This window comes from Maylandia zebra, linkage group LG17 (genome assembly GCF_041146795.1).
Source record: "Maylandia zebra isolate NMK-2024a linkage group LG17, Mzebra_GT3a, whole genome shotgun sequence".
Classification (NCBI taxonomy): Eukaryota; Metazoa; Chordata; class Actinopteri; order Cichliformes; family Cichlidae; genus Maylandia; species Maylandia zebra.
The window spans coordinates 40488574-40507868 of NC_135183.1; the positions used below are offsets into that span (position 1 = coordinate 40488574).

The following is a 19295-nucleotide window of genomic DNA, read 5'->3' on the forward strand; positions in this document are numbered from 1 at the left end:
CATCGCGAGGACGCTTTGCTGATGTATGCAAAGTAGTGCTGTCAGCGTTAATCTCATTAAAATGACATTGACGGCATAAGCGCATTAAAAATTCAAATTCAAATTTTATTTGTCACGTACACAGTCATACACAGTACGATATGTAGTGAAATGCTTGGACAACTGCTCGTGACCTAAAGAAAACAAAAAAGGAAAAGGCTATGAATAAGATAGGAAATAAATATGAAAAATTAAAAAGGGTAAATTTAACTAGGAAGGAATAAAATATAAATTAAGGTTAAAAATGAAATAACTGTACAACACAAATTAGAATGAAGGGTAAATTTAACTGGGAAGGATAAGATAAAATATATAAATTAAAGTTGAAAATAAAATAACTGTACAACAAAATACACAATATAGAACTATATAAGAATGTATGAAGAAATCTAAATATAAATAAATATATACACAATAACAGCAGCTGTACAAGTATTAACCGGAAATGAAGAATATAGTGACCAGTGTTGTGCAAAAACAAAGTCCAGAAAGTCCAGTGTGTGTGTAAGAACCATATGTGTGGGTCAGTACTGTGTGGTGGTGTGATTGAGAGACCGTATCGCCTGCGGGAAGAAGCTCCTCCTCAGTCTCTCTGTGTTGGTCTTCAGGGAGCGGAATCGCTTTCCTGACCTCAACAGAGAGAACAGTCTGTTGTTGGGATGGCTGAGGTCCTTCACGATCTTCCTGGCCTTGGTCCGGCACCGCCTGCTGTAGATTGAGTGCAGGTCAGGGAGCTCGGAGCGGATGGTGCGCTCAGCTGACCGCACAACCCTCTGTAGAGCTCGTCTGTCCTGCATGGTGCTGTTCCCGAACCAGGTTAAGATGTTTCCCGCCAGGATGCTCTCTATGGTGCACGAGTAAAAGTTCCTGAGCACCTTGCAGGGCAGTTGGAAGTCTCTCAAGCGTCTGAGGTGGTAGAGACGCTGTCGGGCCTTTTTCACCACGGTGTTGATGTGACAGGACCATGACAGGTCCTGCGTGATGTGAACTCCGAGGTATTTGAAGCTGTCCACTCTCTCCACTGGGCACTCGTTGATGACGGGGGTCTGGTAGTTCCTCTCCTGCTTAGTGCTGAAGTCCACTATCAGCTCCTTTGTCTTACTGACGTTTAGAAGGAGGTTGTTCCTCTGGCACCAGTTCTCCAGATTCCTAATCTCCTTCAGGTAGGCCGTCTCGTTGTTATCAGAGATCAGGCCCACCACGACGGTGTCGTCAGCAAACTTGATGATGGTGGTGGAGCTGGTAGTGGCCACACAGTCATATGTGTACAAAGAGTACAGCAGGGGGCTCAGAACACACCCCTGGGGGGCTCCAGTGCTGAGAGTGGTGGAGGCTGAGACATGTCCGCCCATCCTTACTGCCTGTGGTCTGCCAGTTAGGAAGTTGGAGATCCACTGACACATAGATGAGCTGAGTCCCAGATGCTCCAGCTTGGTGGTGAGTGTGGAGGGAATTATGGTGTTAAATGCAGAGCTGTAGTCTATGAAGAGCATTTTAACATAATTCCCCCTTCTAGTGTCTAAGTGAGTGAGTGATGTGTGGAGGAGATGAGAGATGGCATCGTCTGTGGAACGATTTGGACGGTAAGCGAACTGTAGTGGGTCTAGTGTGTCTGGTAGTGAAGAAATGATGAAGTCTCTGACCAGGCGTTCAAAGCACTTCATCACTACTGAGGTGAGGGCTACAGGGCGATAGTCATTGAGAGAAGCAGGGTGGGGTTTCTTCGGGACAGGAACAATGATGGACTCTTTGAAGCATGTGGGGATCACCGACTGAGGTAAAGAGATGTTGAATATCTCAGTGAACACAGGAGCTAGCTGGTATGCGCAGTCTCTTAGGATACGACCTGGGATGCCGTCTGGTCCTGCTGCTTTCCTGGTGTTCACTCTCTTGAAGGCTCTCCTTACTTCATGCTCGGAGATGACGGGCACGTTTCCGGTGCTGGCAGTATCTTCCTGTCTGCAGCCGTTAGCGCCGCTAACACTAGCATTGTTGGAGTCCTTAGCTGCAGCCTCGAAGCGAGCATAGAAAGTGTTCAGCTCGTCTGCCAGAGTCACGGCCGCGTTCGTCATACCGGTTGTTGGTGCTTTATAGTCCGTTATTGTCCTTAGTCCCCGCCACAGGCTCCTAGAGTCACTCTGTTGGAGTTGTGACTCTAGTTTCCTCCCGTAGCGCTGCTTCGCCTCTTTCACCGCCCTCCGCACGTTATATGACGCGGCTTTGTACGGGTCCATGTCCCCCGTCGTGAGTCCCGTGTTGTAGGCAGCGGTGCGGGATCTCAGAGCGTCGCGGATGGTTTTATCCACCCACGGCTTCTGGTTGGGAAACGTTGTGATAGTCTTTGTCTCCACGGTATCATCCGCTAGTTTCCCGATGAATCCCACAACCGCTTCCGTAAACACGTTGACGTCATCGTCGGAGCTGTTTCTGAACATGCCCCAGTCTGCGTCATCGAGTGCGTCCTGTAACGCGGCCACCGATTGATCCGTCCAGCGCGCGACCTTCCTCTGAACCGGAACTTCCTGTTTCAGCCTTTGTTTGTATTTTGGCATGAGGAAGATGGCGGCGTGATCAGATTTGCCAAACGGAGGGCGGGATTGTGCCTTGTAGCCGTCCTTGACCGTAGTGTAGCAGTGGTCCAGTGTCCTTTCACCCCTGGTGGGGCAGGTGATGTGTTGATAAAAGTTCGGCGCTGCGCGTTTGAGGTTGGCGCTATTAAAGTCCCCCGTCACAATAAGCGCAGCGTCCTGGTGTTGTGTCTGGTGCTGTGTGAGTGCCTCATGCAGCTCGCACAAGGCGGTGACCGTGTCCGCTTGTGGTGGAATATAAACGGCACTTACAATGACCGATGTAAATTCCCGAGGTAGATAAAAAGGACGACACATGATGGACAGTAGTTCCAGATTTGGTGTGCAGGAGCGTGTGAGAGGAACAACGTTCGCACTGTTGCACCAGTTGTTGTTCACCATTAAACACACGCCGCCTCCCCTTGACTTCCCCGAGTCCCGTGTCCTGTCCATGCGGTGAACCAAGAAGAACTCGGCCGGCTGGATGGCGTGGTCCGGCACCGCTGGGTTCAGCCATGTCTCGGTGAAGCAGAGGAGATTGCAGTCCCGAATGTCTCTCTGGAACTTTATCCTGGCCCTGAGGTCGTCAAGCTTGTTCTCCAGTGACTGGACGTTGGCGAGCAGGATGCTAGGCAGAGGTGTGCGGTGTGCACGAGCTCTCAGCCTGTTCCTGACGCCGGCTCGCTTCCCTCTAGGCCGCCGCCGCTTCCCTTTGTTCTCCCTCGAGATCTCACTCGGCCAGCTCGGATCCGGAGTTAAAAACTTCGAATTGTGAGTACATTGTATACCAATAGAAACAAGAGTGTCACTGTCATACCTAATGTACCCAATGGTGATGATTTTGCCGATTTAGAAACGCTGAAAACTAACTTAAAAAACAAAGACAAAGAAAAAGTGGTCGGAGCAGTCGTGACGGCAGCCGACCTCACCGGCGCCATCTCATCTTATCTTATATTAACTAATCTCCGTTAGCGAGTTAGTGCCGTGCAGCCGCCCACGATCTGCACTAACGCTTTAACGAGCTGACTGCGCTAACGCGTTGACGCTGTGCAGCCACACACACGGGGCGATCTGCGCTAACTCGCTAATGGAGATTTGCCGCGTTACATGCATTTTAATGAGATTAACGCTGACAGCACGAATGCAAAGCTATCCTGGCTGGGACTCCCCATACTAGCGAGCTGGAGGATCGACCTTTGACCTCTTTGGATCGGCTCCATTCACACCCATTCATACATGCACTAATTTTCTATGTAGAAGTGCTTTCTGTCAAACACATATGCTATCAATCTAACATGGGTCAGTGTCTGGCACCACCAGGAACTGAACCATCAACCTTCCAATTAGTAGATGGCTCTATACATGGGCCAAATAACTCTGAGCCACTGACCTGACAGTTGTTAGGCTGGACGCTGAATTACTATTAGCATTAACTAATGTTTCCACCACCATAACTTCAGTTTTCAGCATCACAAACATGTTGTAATACATGTACGTAAACCGAAAGGGTTTGTTGTTGTATGCAGTCAAACTGTTTCTAAAATGGAAACCGACGGGCAGTCATTCTGAAAGACTTTTCTCTTTTGAATATTCATTATTGCTCATTACTAAGAAAAGTATTTCTTATCCGATTACTTCATTAGTTGATGGAATCATCGATAGACTACTCGATTACTAAAATAATTAATTGCTGCAGAGGTCTTGGGACTGTTTGAAAACTGGAGTTTGTGAAAAGAACTTTACAAAAATAAATAAAAAACTAAACACTCGACAAAGTCTTTTGACTTCTCCTCATCATCAGCGCGTATGACGAAATCCTGTCCGAGTGGCGACACCTATGGTTTAGGAGAATACTGCGCCGCGGGTATAAATGGCTGCATCTGTGCGATGACCACTGCGAAGGGTATATTGGCACCTTAACTGTTCATCTTCATATTTTATTTTACCTTCTGTAGGTTTCTTGTAGATTTTCAGTGTAAAACAAACAGTAGTAGAATGGGATCAGTTGGATTGTCTTCACGTTGGAGCTTGTTGGGCAGACGGTTTGATTAAGGACTCCTGCCAGCTTTGTCCCAGGTTTTTATGGCGCTTACAGTAACAAAAGTGTTACAGTGATGCTAGAAAAGCTTCCTGCACTGCACCTGTTCTTTCCACTGCTCTCTGCCGTGAGTAGACGGACGATAAGTGCTACACAGTTGTGACTTTAACGAACCATCGAAGCAAAAGTTTTACATTTAAGATTTGTTTTTCAACAATTGATTACTCAATGAATTATTCCAGCCCTAACTGAAACCCACAGTGATTCCCAGTAAGGGTCTGTGCTTTGCACAACTGCAATCCTATCATTGTGCTGCCTTTGGTCTCTTCCAGTGTATCAAACAAGCACAGGAGGAGGTAAAAACACAAAAAAAAACCAAACACTTTGTGCTCTGTTAACAGTCTGGTTACTTTGTGGAACTAAAGAGGGTAACGAATATCTTCTGTTCACGCTTTCAAGCCAAAATTCAGGCTAGTTGTTATTTTAAAAAATAAAATGATGTTTGAGTGTGACGACCTAAAACACATCCATTCTTCTAAACTGGGGGAAGCATGCCTCTTCTACTGAGCTTTTCTCTGTTTATGTTTGAGTCTCGTTCAGGTTCTGGATAGTGTTCTGCAGAATCAGCCCGGAGCATGCAGGCGTCACACTACAATTTAAAAATCAACAGTCCTGTCGTCACTGGAGCCACTGTACAAAACTCTTTTCATGTGATTGTATGGACCAAAAATACTTTTATGCTGCAGGGTTCATTACAATATCACATCTAACCCTGAACATCGAAGCGCCGAGAGTTCAGCCGTTTCCAAACTTATAGATATGTTAACCAAGGAAAAACCTCCTAAAAGTGCAACCTGCTGATGTTTTCACAGGAAAATTAAACGTCTACATATTCAGTCCAAACAAATCGAGGTAGCCCCTGAATATGACATTACATGTCTACATATTTGTTCATTTCATCTTCTTTGATGAGAAATGAGAGAACCCGGAGTACCCGGGTTCTCTCCGGGTACTCCAGCTTCCTCCCACCGTCCAAAGACATGCAGCTTGTGGGGATAGGTTAATTGATTAATCCAAATTGTCACTAGGTGTGAATGTGAGTGTGAATGGTTGTCTGTCCCTGTGTGTTAGCCCTGCGACAGACTGGCGACCTGTCCAGGGTGTACCCCGCCTTTCGCCCTATGACAGCTGGGATAAGCTCCAGCGCCCCCCGCGACCCTGAAAAGGATAAGTGGAAGCGAATGGATGGATGGATGGATCTTCTTTGATTGTCTGTGTTAATAAAAACCTGTCTGTTTCAAGTCTAACCTAAAGAAAGTAACACTTCATTGCCTTTTCCACTCAACAACAAGGTGAATATTGTGACACGCTGCGATGATATACCTGCTGCTTGGTCTGTGGTGTGTTTGTCTTCGGGACTACGCTGTTGTTTTTCTCTGTAGCCATTTTTCTCGTTCAAAAGCGACTGTTTTGATTTTCATGAACGAGATCCTCTCACCACTCATTGACGCAGCTGACTAGCCAATCAGTCGCATGCAGTCTGTTGACTTTACTTGGCCAAGCAGGTACTAAAAAAGTAGCTGGTATCAAATACAAGGTACTACCACCTAATGGAAAACCCAAAAACCAAGCTGAGTCGTGCCGAGCGGACTTGAGTAGGTATTAGTGGAAAAAGGCTTTAAAGTTACCGGTGTTCTAGGTGTCGAGTAGATCTGAGTTGTGAAAAACACACAGCTGCTTATGTAACAGTTGTTCTATGATAGACATGCATGTCCTTACCAAGCTCGTTAAGGCTCTGAGCCGCCTTGGTGATCTCCCTGCTGCCTCCTTGCAGCTGTCCCTGAAGCCTCTTGCTCAGATACAAGATGCGAATGATCCTCCGCAGAAGGTCACAGGCACCCTGCAGCAGTGAAGAAGGGAGGTGTTGAGACGACTGATGTAAACAAGAACTGAGAATTACACAACTAATTCCATTAATTGAGACACGGCAAAAAAGCAGTCAAGAACAACATGTTTCCAGTATGCTTCTCATTTTCATATCGCATTAAATGGTTTCTGTGCGATATGACGACATATATCAAGTGATGAAATTAAAACATCTATTGTTTCATACTATACACTATTGTTTGTTTTGTGGTGTCTCTATGTATAGAGAGCGACAGCACTGATCTGTGAGTGATGATAATTTGTGCACCAATTCCTCTGACATCGTCTTATTAATCGTTAGCTTACTATGCAAACATGACAAGTGAAATCTCCCGCAGCTTACACATGTGAGAGGTTGATCGCGCAGAGAATCGCTGAGCTTATGTGAGTGCGTGTGTAAAAGCATTTCAGTTCTGCTGAGCCAAACAAGACAGGTCAGGGTGAAGAAGTGACAGCCAAAGAAAAGCTTACCACAAAACGGAGAAGTTATGACAAATCAGACTATAAGGCAAAAAGAAAGTGCAGCTTTATGGTTTCATGGACAAAATAATTTCTGTGGCTGCGATATGACGAGCTAAATAACCAGGGCTGCACATAAGTGGTCCGCAGGTGCGCATTCGCTGTCAAAATAAAAAACACGCACAAGGGTTAGGGGTTAAATTTAAAAACTGTACTTTTGAGTTAAAATATATATTTATAATTTTAATAAATGACAAATTAAAAAGGCATGAACATTTTTTTGTATCGAAAAAATATCGAACCGTGACACCAAAGTATCGAACCGAACCGTGAATTTTGTGTATCGTTGCACCCCTAAAATAAATAAATAAATTATATATATATATATATATATATATATATATATATATATATATATATATATATATATATATATATATATACATACATATATATATATACATATAAATAATGTTCTTCCTCTACACCCCCCCAATTTTTGCACATGTCGAGGAGCGTGTCAGGCTACATTTCACTGTGTGTTATACTTGTATAACTATGCATGTGACAAATAAAGAACCTTGAACCTGTCAAATGCTCAGTAAGCCAGCAAGCCTGTCTCCTGTCTGTGACACTGTTTGAATTGTGATCAATGGTTTATCACCAATGTGCTACAACTATCTACTTATGTGAACCGTTGCTGAAGCACAATGACTCAAAGAACAGACACAGCGTGGAGTCGGTATAATCAAAAAGTAGAATAGCAGATGGAGCTACTGCGATGTCACCTATTGGCTGCTCACGTCCAGTTTTGAAGGCTGGAGATGAGTGCTTACACCATCTCCATCTTGGTTTTAAAAGAAAACTGGTTGTGATAAAGAAAAACAGATCTTAAATGGGAAACGTATCTGCGTACACTTTTCAGTCAGTCACTGGGGAAACCGTGAAAAAACTTCAACAACCAAAATAAACCATGAAAAGCACAGACAGCGGCAGCGCTGACACCGTTTAACACTGAACTTGGCTCTCAGACCAACAACAGCAGGGGCGCCCCACAGACCGGCTGCAGGACATCCTCTCTATACTGCCTCCATCTGACCACAGAGCTCACTGCAGGCAGACGAACGGGCCCTGGAGTGGAGCGGCATAATTCCACTTAACTGTAAAACCGCACGCTGACTGGCCTGGACTTGTCATTGACAAGCCAATAGCCAATGAGTGTGCAGTTTAAAATGTTTTATACAGTCTATGCAAATTATCAGACTTTGTAAAATGTCACCCTTTTACAAATAAAACTACTAAAATAAATCTGCTGAGAACTGTTTTATTTAACCTTTGCACTCAGATGTTGTAGATGATCCCACACTGTCTCACTGACAGCTGCTGAGTCTCATACTAGAAGCACAAAACAGCTGACATGCACAACACAGAGGCATCAGCCCCAGAGGGACTCCTGAAACACGCTGACCTTTTTACAGCTGTTGTTTCATCAATATTTAACCCTGAGTTTCCTCGTCTGCATGAGCAGGAGGCGTGGAGCGCCGTGTTCTCACAGAGCTGCACAAACAGCAGCTCGGAGTTCAGGCCAACAAAAGCCGACCTTCTCGTCTGCACCGTGGTCTCTCTGGGTTTTCAAAGGTTTTTCACTCAAACTGTCACGTAAAGAGTTGTCATCTATCATTTCAAATGACACTCAATCATTTATTCACAAATGACATGATATTCAACTTACCTGCAGCCTGGCGAGCTGAGTGATCCTGGCCACAATCTTGTTGTATGGCTCAACAATCTTTGTCCTTATCCTGGAAGGACATCAGTGTTAGATCAGACAGATAGAGCTGTACTGCAGCAAAAACTGTACCTGGAACAACCTGGAACAACCTGGAACAACCTGGAACAACCTGGAACCTCACACCAGCTTTTGGAATGTGCATACAGGCTGAGGTTTGTTACATTAGTCAAGGTGAGTTTCCATGTTTTATTACAATCTGTGGCAATGCCGCACAGTCGACTGAATTTTAATACTAATCATCGGTTCTCACGATTAAATAAACAGAATCCAATGATATCTAAAACATCAAAGAAAATCAAGTTCTCCTTCAATCAGCGCCTGACCACGTGCCTTCATCTGCCCGTCACAGCTGTTTCCTGCACAGTTTAGCTTGACGCTTCCTGGATGTAACACTAACTTAAACCAATACAAAACAAAATCAAATGTCTGCCACTGCAGAAGATGAAGAGTTTGTCCCCCAGCACCTGTGGACTGTGTAATGATTGTGAACATCAACGTGAAAGCGTCTTGACTCGTTAAAGATGTAGCCAGGCGCCACCCTATGCCAGGAGGAAAGAATCACCCACCGTGGTATCCGACTCTTTCTGAAGCAGCTAGTACCAAAGCACACAGTGTTTTTGCTTTCCCAAACACTGACCCACTTTGACCTCCTGTCTATGAGGGTCGGGTAAACTTTGAGCTGCTGACAACAGGAGCAAAATATACATTCTCAGTATCTTTAGCTCCCGTCTGTCCTGAAGAGAATCCCTCCATCTCTGCCCCTTTTTGTTGTTTTCCCTTGGGAATACTGCATCCCATCCACAAATTCTGCAGTCAAACAGTAGCCTGATTTGCCCTGGTTTCTGAATGATAGATACCAAAACTTGGCAAATACTAGAGATGGCACGATACCACTTTTTCATGTCCGATACCGATATCATAAAGTGGATATCTGCCGATACCGATATGAATCCGATATGTGTTTTTTAATCAATAAAACTGTTTTTTAATATCTTGCTGCTTTTTGTATAAGTTCATACTCAAGTTAAAAAAACAAAACAAAAAAAACACTAAAGCTATTTTGTTAAAAATACACTGCACCCAAAATATTTCATAGTTCAGTAAAACTGATCAATCTAATAAACTTAAACCTGCTCCATCCTCCCTACTCTGGTATTTTAAAGAGTACTTAGCAGAAATATTAAGCAACCTAACTAATAGGGCTCTAAAACTCCCAGCAACAACAAAAATAAATAAATAAAAAATAGGGAACCACCCTCCACCCTCCACCTTATGATGCTTAATCGACGTAATCAACTTTAATTTGATGCAGGTTGGAAAAAAAAATGCACAGAAATAAATTATTTTTCAAGAATAATTAAAAGTGCTTGCTCCTCCCCTTTGTGAGTGTGGACGCTTCATCTCTTTGCTCTTGAATGCTTTGCTTCTTATATTGATTTTATTGATTTTATTGATTTTTATGCTGATTTTTTCCCTTTTTTCCGTGTGAGCTTACCTGCGATAACTTCTGGACACTTGTAGATCATTAGGACTAGAGTGTTCTTAACAGAAACAGCAACATTTTATGGTTACCTTGTCCTCAGCGCTCCGTGTGTCTGTGGCCTAGACACAGCTGAAGCCTGATTACAGCGTCTGGGCACCGAGCAGCCTCAATAGCCTGGAAAGGTGCTAACCGCTAGGCTAACTAGCAACAAGATGCCTTCCCTCTCCACAGATGACTACCACAGCCTCCTGCAGAAGATTGCAGTACTGGAGACAAAAATTCATCGCTTAGAAGTAAACGTGGAGGTAAATGGACTGTGTGGAAATGAAACAACCTTGCCTTTGATTCAAAACAATGGCGATGAGCAAGCTAGTACACAGCTAAGGAGCACAGATAACATGACCAAGAAAGTAGACTCTGTGCATTATTATAAATCCTCAAGTGATAATCCCCCCTTAGACTGTCTTGGTGCAAAACCAAGACATAAATCATGTCTCCTGGAAGGGGGAGGACGTATCACAGGCAGGGCACAGCGAGCTGAAATCTCTGAAACAGACTGGCCTTCACTTCCTACGAGACAGAGAAGCTCTTCTACCCCTGTATACGGGAGGAAACAGGACTGGACAACCGTGAATAGGAAGGTTAACAACAAACCTCCAAAACAACTGAATGTGAAACTGCAGAACAGATTTGCTCCACTATCAAAGGACCCTGGATCTATATCGGACAACCATCCATCTAAAAGCAGCGAAATAAGGTCTGAAAATTTGTTGAAAAGTGAAAGGCCACAGGGAAAGCTAGAGGCTAGGCCTGAAACTCTGATTGTGGGTGACTCTGCCGTAAAGGATGTACAAAGGATGTGCGGTAAGAACACTAAAGTCCTCTGCTTTCCTAACGATATGGTCAACAACCTGAAGGAGAGAATTCTTCAAATTGCAGATGAATATCCAACTGTGACAAACATTGTTCTGCATACAGGGTCAAACGATGTGTCCAAACAACAGTCGGAGGTTCTGAAACGGGACTTTACTGGATTATTAAACACTGTAAACTCTCTGAATGCAGCTGTATTCATCAGTGGGCCTGTACCGCCGGTCAGAGGAGGAGACGAGAGATTCAGCAGGTTGTTTACACTGAATAAATGGCTTATATCAGCATGTGCTGACCACTCAGTGCACTTTATCGACAACTTTAATATTTTTTGGGAACGCAGGCATCTGTTCAAAGCAAATGGATTTAATTTTAACAAGTCAGGGGTGAAACTGTTCACCTCCAACTTGTTTTATTCCATACGTCATCCATCCGTGCTTGGTGCCAAGGCTGAGATAAACGAGGAGTTATCTCATAAAGAGGAACAAACAGTACTCCAAGAACAGACAAAGCCCAGCAGAAACCTTGAGGAGGAGCTCCATTTGCCCCCACCCGGGAAGAGCCTCAGAAAGGAGAGACATCCATGGCATCTGAGGAAGAGCCTCAGAAAGGAGAGACATCTAAGGCAAGAAGAGGGGTCCCTATTTGCCTCCAACTCTCTCAACAACACCAACGACCAGGACCAGGGACCACGACCTTCCCCAGTCCCCCAAACCCCTGACAGGCCATCACCCTCCTCCCCCTCCCTTTCTCCCTCCTCCCCACACCTGAAATTCACTGAGGAGATGATGGAGCGGGTCAATGCTGGGCTCAGATCTACCCCCCGTCCGAATCCCTTTTTGTCCCCCATAAACCCCCCACCAGAGCGGCCAAAGGTTCGCCATCGAGCCCCACCCTCAACAGAGCAATCGAAGTCACATTGCCCAGCCTCGCCCCCCTTAGTTCCTCTTCATGCCCTGTCTCCGCAGTCTGATGCGTGATGTGTGAAGGGTCCGGGCTGCGAGGATTATGGCAGTGGTGACTTTTCCCAGGAGAAGCTGGGACCCTGTTTACTAGAAGGTTTTAAAATCTCTGTACTTTTAGGTGACAGAAGGAGACATGTGGCCTGGTCAAAACACAGAGAGCTGCACTCTAAAAGATCTTTAAACATAGTAAACATACCTTGTGTGCCACAGACTGCTCCCAAACACGAGGGGACAAGTAATACCTCTAAAACGCTTAAGTTGGCTTTATTAAACATTAGATCTCTAGCTGGGAAAACATTTTTAATTAATGATTTAATCACTGAGCACAGCCTTGATTTTATGTTTTTAACTGAAACTTGGTTGGACCAAAGTAACAGTGGAGCTGTTCTCATCGAGACGACCCCTCCTAACTACAGTTTTATCAGTGAGGTCAGGGTGAGCAGGAGAGGAGGAGGGGTTGCTGTCTTATTTAATGAATCATTTCAATGTAAGCAGCTATCTCCTGGAAGTTTTCAGTCTTTTGAATATGTGGCTTTACAGCTGAAGGCCCCATCCAAAGTTGTGTTTCTTAATGTTTACAGGCCTCCCAAATACTGCACAGACTTTTTTAATGACCTCAGTGAACTGCTGTCTGTGATCTGTGTTGATTTTGACTGTGTAATTATTGCTGGGGATTTTAACATTCATGTGGACAACCCTCAGGACAAAGGGACTAAAGACCTGAGTAACACTCTGGGCAACTTTGGGCTGACTCAGCATGTAACAGAGGCCACACATAATAGAGGACACACTCTCGACCTACTGATCTCCAAGGGCCTGAGCATTTCAAAGGTTACTGTGTCTGATGTGGGCCTGTCTGATCATTACTGTGTTTTCTTTGAAAGTAAAATCTCAGCCCACACAAATATATCAACAACAGTGATCACAAAACGGTGCATAACTGAACACAGTAGTGCAATTTTTAACCAGGTCTTCCCATTAACACCTGACCTGCCCAGAGGGTCAGTCAATGAGCTCGTCAATAGCTTCAATGCTAACATGTTAAATGTAATGGACACTATTGCTCCCATTAAGGTGAAGGTTATCTCTGGAAGGAAAAAGTCTCCATGGAGAAACTCCACACTGGTGAAAAAAGAAAAAAGAGAGTGTAGGAAAGCTGAGCGCAGATGGAGAAAAACAAACCTCCAGGTTCATTATGACATCTATAAAGAGAAACTTCACAATTATAATTTACAACTGAGGAATGCAAGGAGGTCCTACTTCTCTGACATCATCACTAAAAACAGCCATAATGCTCGGGTCTTATTTTCTACAGTTGACAGGCTAACAAACCCTCCTGTGTCAGTGGCAGCTGAACTTCATTCGACCATGGCCTGCAATGACTTTGCCAAATTCTTCACTGAAAAAATCCAAAAAATTAGACAAGCAGTTGGTACATCAACAGCAGATCCAGGATATGTACTGTGTCCACCAAAAAACTGTTTAAACACCATGAAACAGTTTCAACCTATTAACAGCAAAGACCTGGAGGACATCTTAGGTCAACTGAACTCCTCCTCCTGCTGTTTAGATGTCCTTCCAACAAGTTTTTTCAAAAAGGTCTCAAAGACTTTAGAGTCAGACCTGTTACAGATCGTCAACTTTTCTTTATTATCAGGTGTGTTTCCAGAATCACTAAAAACTGCTGTAATCAAACCTATACTGAAAAAGGACAATCTTGACAAGACACAAATGAACAACTACAGGCCGATCTCAAATCTCCCGTTTTTAAGTAAGATCATTGAAAAAGCAGTTTCTCAACAGCTCAGTTACTTCTTAAAACAGAATAATTGCTACGATGCCTTCCAGTCAGGTTTTAGACAGAACCACAGCACTGAAACCGCTCTGACCAAAGTCAAGTCAAGTCAAGTTTATTTATAGAGCACATTTAAAAACAACCAAGGCTGACCAAAGTGCTGTACAGTAAATACAGATAAAAATACAATAGAACACAATTTCGTAAAACACCTCGCTGATCAAAATAAAAAATAAATAAACAAATAAATTAAACCTTTCTAAAAGCCAATGAAAAGAGGTGAGTTTTAAGAGCAGTTTTAAAAGTTTCTAGGCTTTTGGAGAATCTGACGTGAGGAGGTAAACTGTTCCACAGTCTGGGTGCAGCCACAGCAAACGCCCTCTCTCCCTTTGTCTTTAATTTATACCTGGGAACATCTAAAAGCATCAGGTCGGCTGACCTCAAAGATCTCCTGGGGCGATAAGTACTAAGGAGTTCTGACAGGTAAGAAGGTGCAGTGCCATTTAAAACCTTAAAAGCCAGCAGTAAGATTTTAAAATCAATCCTAAAAGCAACTGGGAGCCAGTGGAGAGAGCAGAGAACCGGAGTGATGTGGTCTCTTTTTTTTGAACCGGTCAACAGGCGAGCGGCAGCGTTCTGCACCAGTTGAAGGCGATGTAGACAGGAACGATCTAGGCCAGCATAGAGGGAATTACAGTAGTCCAGCCGTGAAGTAATAAAAGCATGGACCACTCTTTCTAGATCGTTCCTGCAAAGGTAAGACTTGACTTTGGCTAAAATCCGTAAATGATAAAAAGATCCCTTAACTACAGAGCTGATTTGTTTATCAAGTTTAAAAGCATTGTCAAAAATAACTCCAAGACTCTTAATGGAAGAAGTGCAATCGGAGGTTAGGGGTCCCAAAAAGTCAAGAGAGAAGTTGGGATCTTTAGGAAGCCCAAACACAATGACTTCAGTTTTGCTTTCATTAAGGTGTAAGAAGTTAAGAGTCATCCAAGTCTTAATGTCAGACAAGCAGGAGAGTAGCGGCTGCAAAGAAACATTGCAGTTCAACCTCAGAGGGAGGTAGATCTGAATATCATCGGCAAAGATGTGGAAGGACACATTATGTTTACGGAGCACATCGCCCAGAGGGAGCAAGTACAGAATAAACAACAGGGGGCCTAGTATGGACCCCTGAGGTACGCCACAGGTTAAAGGAGCTCTGGGAGATGACAGTTCACCAAGGTGAACAGAAAAACTCCTATTATTCAAATAGGACTGGAAAAACTTTAAGACAGTGCCCTTTAAACCGACACAATGTTGAAGGCGGGCTAGCAGTATGTTGTGATCTACAGTGTCGAAGGCTGCTGTCAGGTCCAAGGTTACTAAGACAGCAGCACAACCAGAGTCAACAGTTAAAAGCAAATCATTAAAAACTCTCAGTAGGGCGGTTTCTGTGCTATGCCGAGCTCTAAAACCAGACTGGAACTTCTCATAGAGATTGTTGTTGTCAAGAAATAGCTGGAGCTGCGTGAGGGTGTTTAATGACATATGTCTGAATACAGACAGTGGAAAAATGTCAGTCCTAGTTTTACTGGATCTCAGTGCAGCATTTGATACAGTTGACCACAACATATTACTCAAACGACTGGAGAACTGGACAGGTCTTTCAGGAACTGTACTAAACTGGTTCAAAACATACTTAGAAAACAGGAAATACTTTGTATCAATAGGTAACTTCACATCTGAGCAGACAAGTATCACATGTGGAGTTCCCCAAGGTTCCATCTTGGGACCCTTCTGTTTAACATCTCCATGCTCCCACTGGCACAGATTATAAACAACAACAAAATAAACTATCACAGCTATGCAGATGACACACAAATATATATCACAATGTCACCAGGAGACCGAGGCCCTGTACAGGCTCTTGGTAAATGCATTGAGGAAATCAATGACTGGTTGTGCCACAATTTTCTCCAGCTAAACAAAAACAAAACTGAGGTAATAGTCTTTGGCGCCAAAGAAAAACAATTACAGGTCACCAGAGAACTTCAATCTATACATCTAAAAACCACAAACCAGGCGAGAAATTTGGGTGTAGTGATGGATGCAGACCTAAACTTAGAAAAACACATTAAGACAATAACAAAGTCAGCTTACTATCACCTCAAGAATATATCAAGAATAAAAGATCTGATGTCTCAACAGGACCTGGAAAAACTAGTCCATGCATTCATCTTTAGTAGGCTTGATTACTGTAACAGCATCTTTACAGGTCTACCTAAAAAATCAGTCAGACAACTACAGCTCATTCAGAACTCTGCTGCTCGAGTCCTCACTAAGACCAAAAAAGTGGACCACATCAGTCCAGCTCTGAGGTCTTTACACTGGCTGCCTGTCTGTCAGAGGATAGACTTTAAAGTTCTGATGCTGGTCTATAAAGCTCTGAATGGTTTAGGACCAAAATACATCAATGACCTCCTGACCCAGTATGAACCATCCAGATCCCTCAGGTCATCTGGATCCGGTCTTTTATCAGTTCCCAGAGTCAGAACCAGACATGGAGACGCTGCATTCAGCTTTTATGCTCCTTATATCTGGAACAAACTCCCAGAAAGCCTCAGATCAGCTGAAACACTCAGTTTATTTAAATCCAGGTTGAAGACTCACCTGTTCTCAGCTGCATTTGAATAAAGCACCAAATCCACACTTTAAGCTTAAATTTCAAAACTTACATTTAACTACTGATTTTATCTACTGTTCTGATTTTATCTGTTTTGATTTTATATACTGTTGTTTGTTTGTTTGTTTGTTTGTTAATTAGTTAGTTCGTTTATTTGCTTGTTTTATTCAATTTTAAATCATGCTTTTTATTTGTTCTTGTTTCTAATGTCTCTGTAAAGCACTTTGAATCACCTTGTTGTTGAATTGTGCTATACAAATAAACTTGCCTTGCCTTGCCTAAATAGATTCAGCATCTTTCTTCTACAGACTGCACAGATGGTACCTTCCCAAAGGAAAAAGTACTATAGCTTACTAGGGCATATTAGACTTAACAGTTACTATATACAGTAATGGACTTCTATACATTTAAATCAGATTAAAACTTTGGGTGTAAGATTCAGATAATTATTTATTAAAAGCTAGACATTTTAAATAAGAAAGAAATGTCTTTGTGCCCCCTTTTCCCTGTTCATGCCCTATCGGCCCCCCTGGCTAAACTTTGCAGATCAACAAAGGATAATATATCGAGTGCGGGAGAGAGTGTGAGTGGCAGCAGGAGGGAGAGAGAGAGAGAGAGGCAGTCGCTCCATATATCGGCTGTCGGATCAGCATGAGCACTGCTGACGATCCTTTCCATGCACATAGTGGTCTTTTTTCTTTGGTTTCTTTTCAAAGCACATCCAAGAGATGTGAGACACTCGCTTGTTCTCGGTTTTTAGACAGATGCCGTTTTGGTGTTCATGATGTGAAGAAAAAGCTCATCTTTAACTGACGGTGCCCGTCTGTTATCCTCTGCGGCATGACTAAAGCTCTGGTAGCCAGTGTTATCCTGAACTGGCTTTTCAGAAGGCCTGTTTGCGCACTCACCTGTAAGCCTCACATGGTCAGAAAAAAACTGAGCTGGACGGTCTCCAGAATTCTGGTCTTCAATAGGTTCACAGTAGGTTTGTGGGCAAATGTCTCCTACCCATCAGAAGTCCAGGCATTGGGCATATTGTGCATGGGGTGGTCCATAATACCGACTGTGGACCTCATGGACACAGATAATGTCCCTTACGAGCAGTGAGAGGATTTCAGCTGCTGGGTCAAGAGCTAGTATTTTGGCAGCAGCGGCTTTGAGATGAGGCTGATGAGTAGCGGTCTCTGGTGTGGGAATTTCCTGTCTATTATTGGGAATCGAGCTAAACTTGTTGGTAGTCCAAGGGATACACAACCATCTACAGCTTGGATTATGAAGCCAATGGCCCTTCTTCCACACACATTTTCTTTTTTTAAGGACTTCCTCTGGGACACACACTGACTAAACACAGCTTTGAACTTTGCCTTCCCCACAGTCCTCTGTGCAGCTGGATGTTGTAATAGGAGAGTTCTTCCTGGTTTGCTCCCCACCTTGCTCCTCCTCTGAAATCCAAGACCGTCGTGTCATGCATGGAGGTGGACCGTTAGGAAGAGCCGGCATGCAAAGAGCACTCAGAACAGCGCATTACAGTGTTGCAATCTCTAGCTTTGTGGTTCATAGATATGCAGCATTTTTAATAAATGGAATGCTTTTTGAGGAAACTTTTAAAGAGTGTGGTTTCTTATGAACGGGACAATTCTTGTGTGGATCCATACCAGGCTTCATGGCTACAGTCTCAGTCTTACTGCAGAGTGTCAGAGAGAGTGAGGGGTGTCATGTTGGAGCTCTGAAGGGAAAAGTTTGGGTCTGTTTTCATTTCTGTGTGATAATTAACAAAATGAAAGAATGAGGATAATGGCTAATGAACAAAGTGCTCGTTTGTATCTAGTCCCCTGAGTCAAGTTCTTAAGTGTCTTCATTTTGCCCATGACTAAAGTGTGCATTAACATCTTCATCAGTGACACAGCAGGGAATAAAGGAAGGCCGGGGACCACGACTTCACTTTTACCATCGTCACTGTCTGTAGCAGCTTCTGGCACCTTTGCTGCAGCTAGAGCAGCTTCAGTTTTGCCTCCTTCATTAAGCGCATTAAGAGTTGCATCCATGCCAGCTCTTTCAACCTCCGAGTCTATTTGGCATCTGCTCTGGTGGGAGCCGATTTTGCTTCTACTGGCTTAGAATGACATTGACTTTGCAGCCTCACCTTTAGAATTGATGCTTGACATGTTTCCAGCTCCCAAGGACCTAGAGTGTATCCGGTCCACTGTGATGCTCTGGACGTTTATTCTTTTCACTCTATTGATCTCACCACTACACTTTTTTAGTTCATTGTTATTTTTGTTAACAGACCACACTAGATGCCCAGTTACAGAAATCTAAAGGCAGTAAAAGGAAAACAGTGGGTGAATGTGAAGAACTAAGCCAAACATGTCTACATATTTCCTGTTAACATCAACAGTATATAGACTGGCTACAGTCAGAGGCAAACACGTTTACCTGTCAACAGCTGCCTGTAGAGCACTAATCCTTGTCTGCATCATCTGAAGGACGCCTGAAAACAACATCATAATTTTAGTCCTTCAGGATATTTTGAACTTGGAGCTACTTTGTTACCAGACTTATTTCAAGCAATGTTAGATCTTTCTTTTGGTAAACTGCAGGAACTGCAAGCATCTGAAAAGCCCATTATGAATGTACTCCTTTAGTACTTCTGCAAATGTTACCCATCCATCCTCTTAATGATCAAAGTTCAG

The 19295-nt window shown here is 43.6% G+C and overlaps 1 protein-coding gene across 1 annotated transcript in view; it reads right to left on the reverse strand.

Moving 5' to 3' along the window:
- Window positions 1-19295, reverse strand: part of cog5 (component of oligomeric golgi complex 5) — a 74220-nt gene that overhangs the window by 52547 nt on the left and 2378 nt on the right. The window contains exons 4-6 of the mRNA XM_004573094.4: window positions 19039-19093; window positions 8762-8831; window positions 6424-6544 (exon numbers count right to left, since the gene is read on the reverse strand). Of these exons, the coding sequence (XP_004573151.2) occupies window positions 6424-6544; window positions 8762-8831; window positions 19039-19093 (246 nt within the window). The remainder of the gene's footprint in view (window positions 1-6423; window positions 6545-8761; window positions 8832-19038; window positions 19094-19295) is intronic.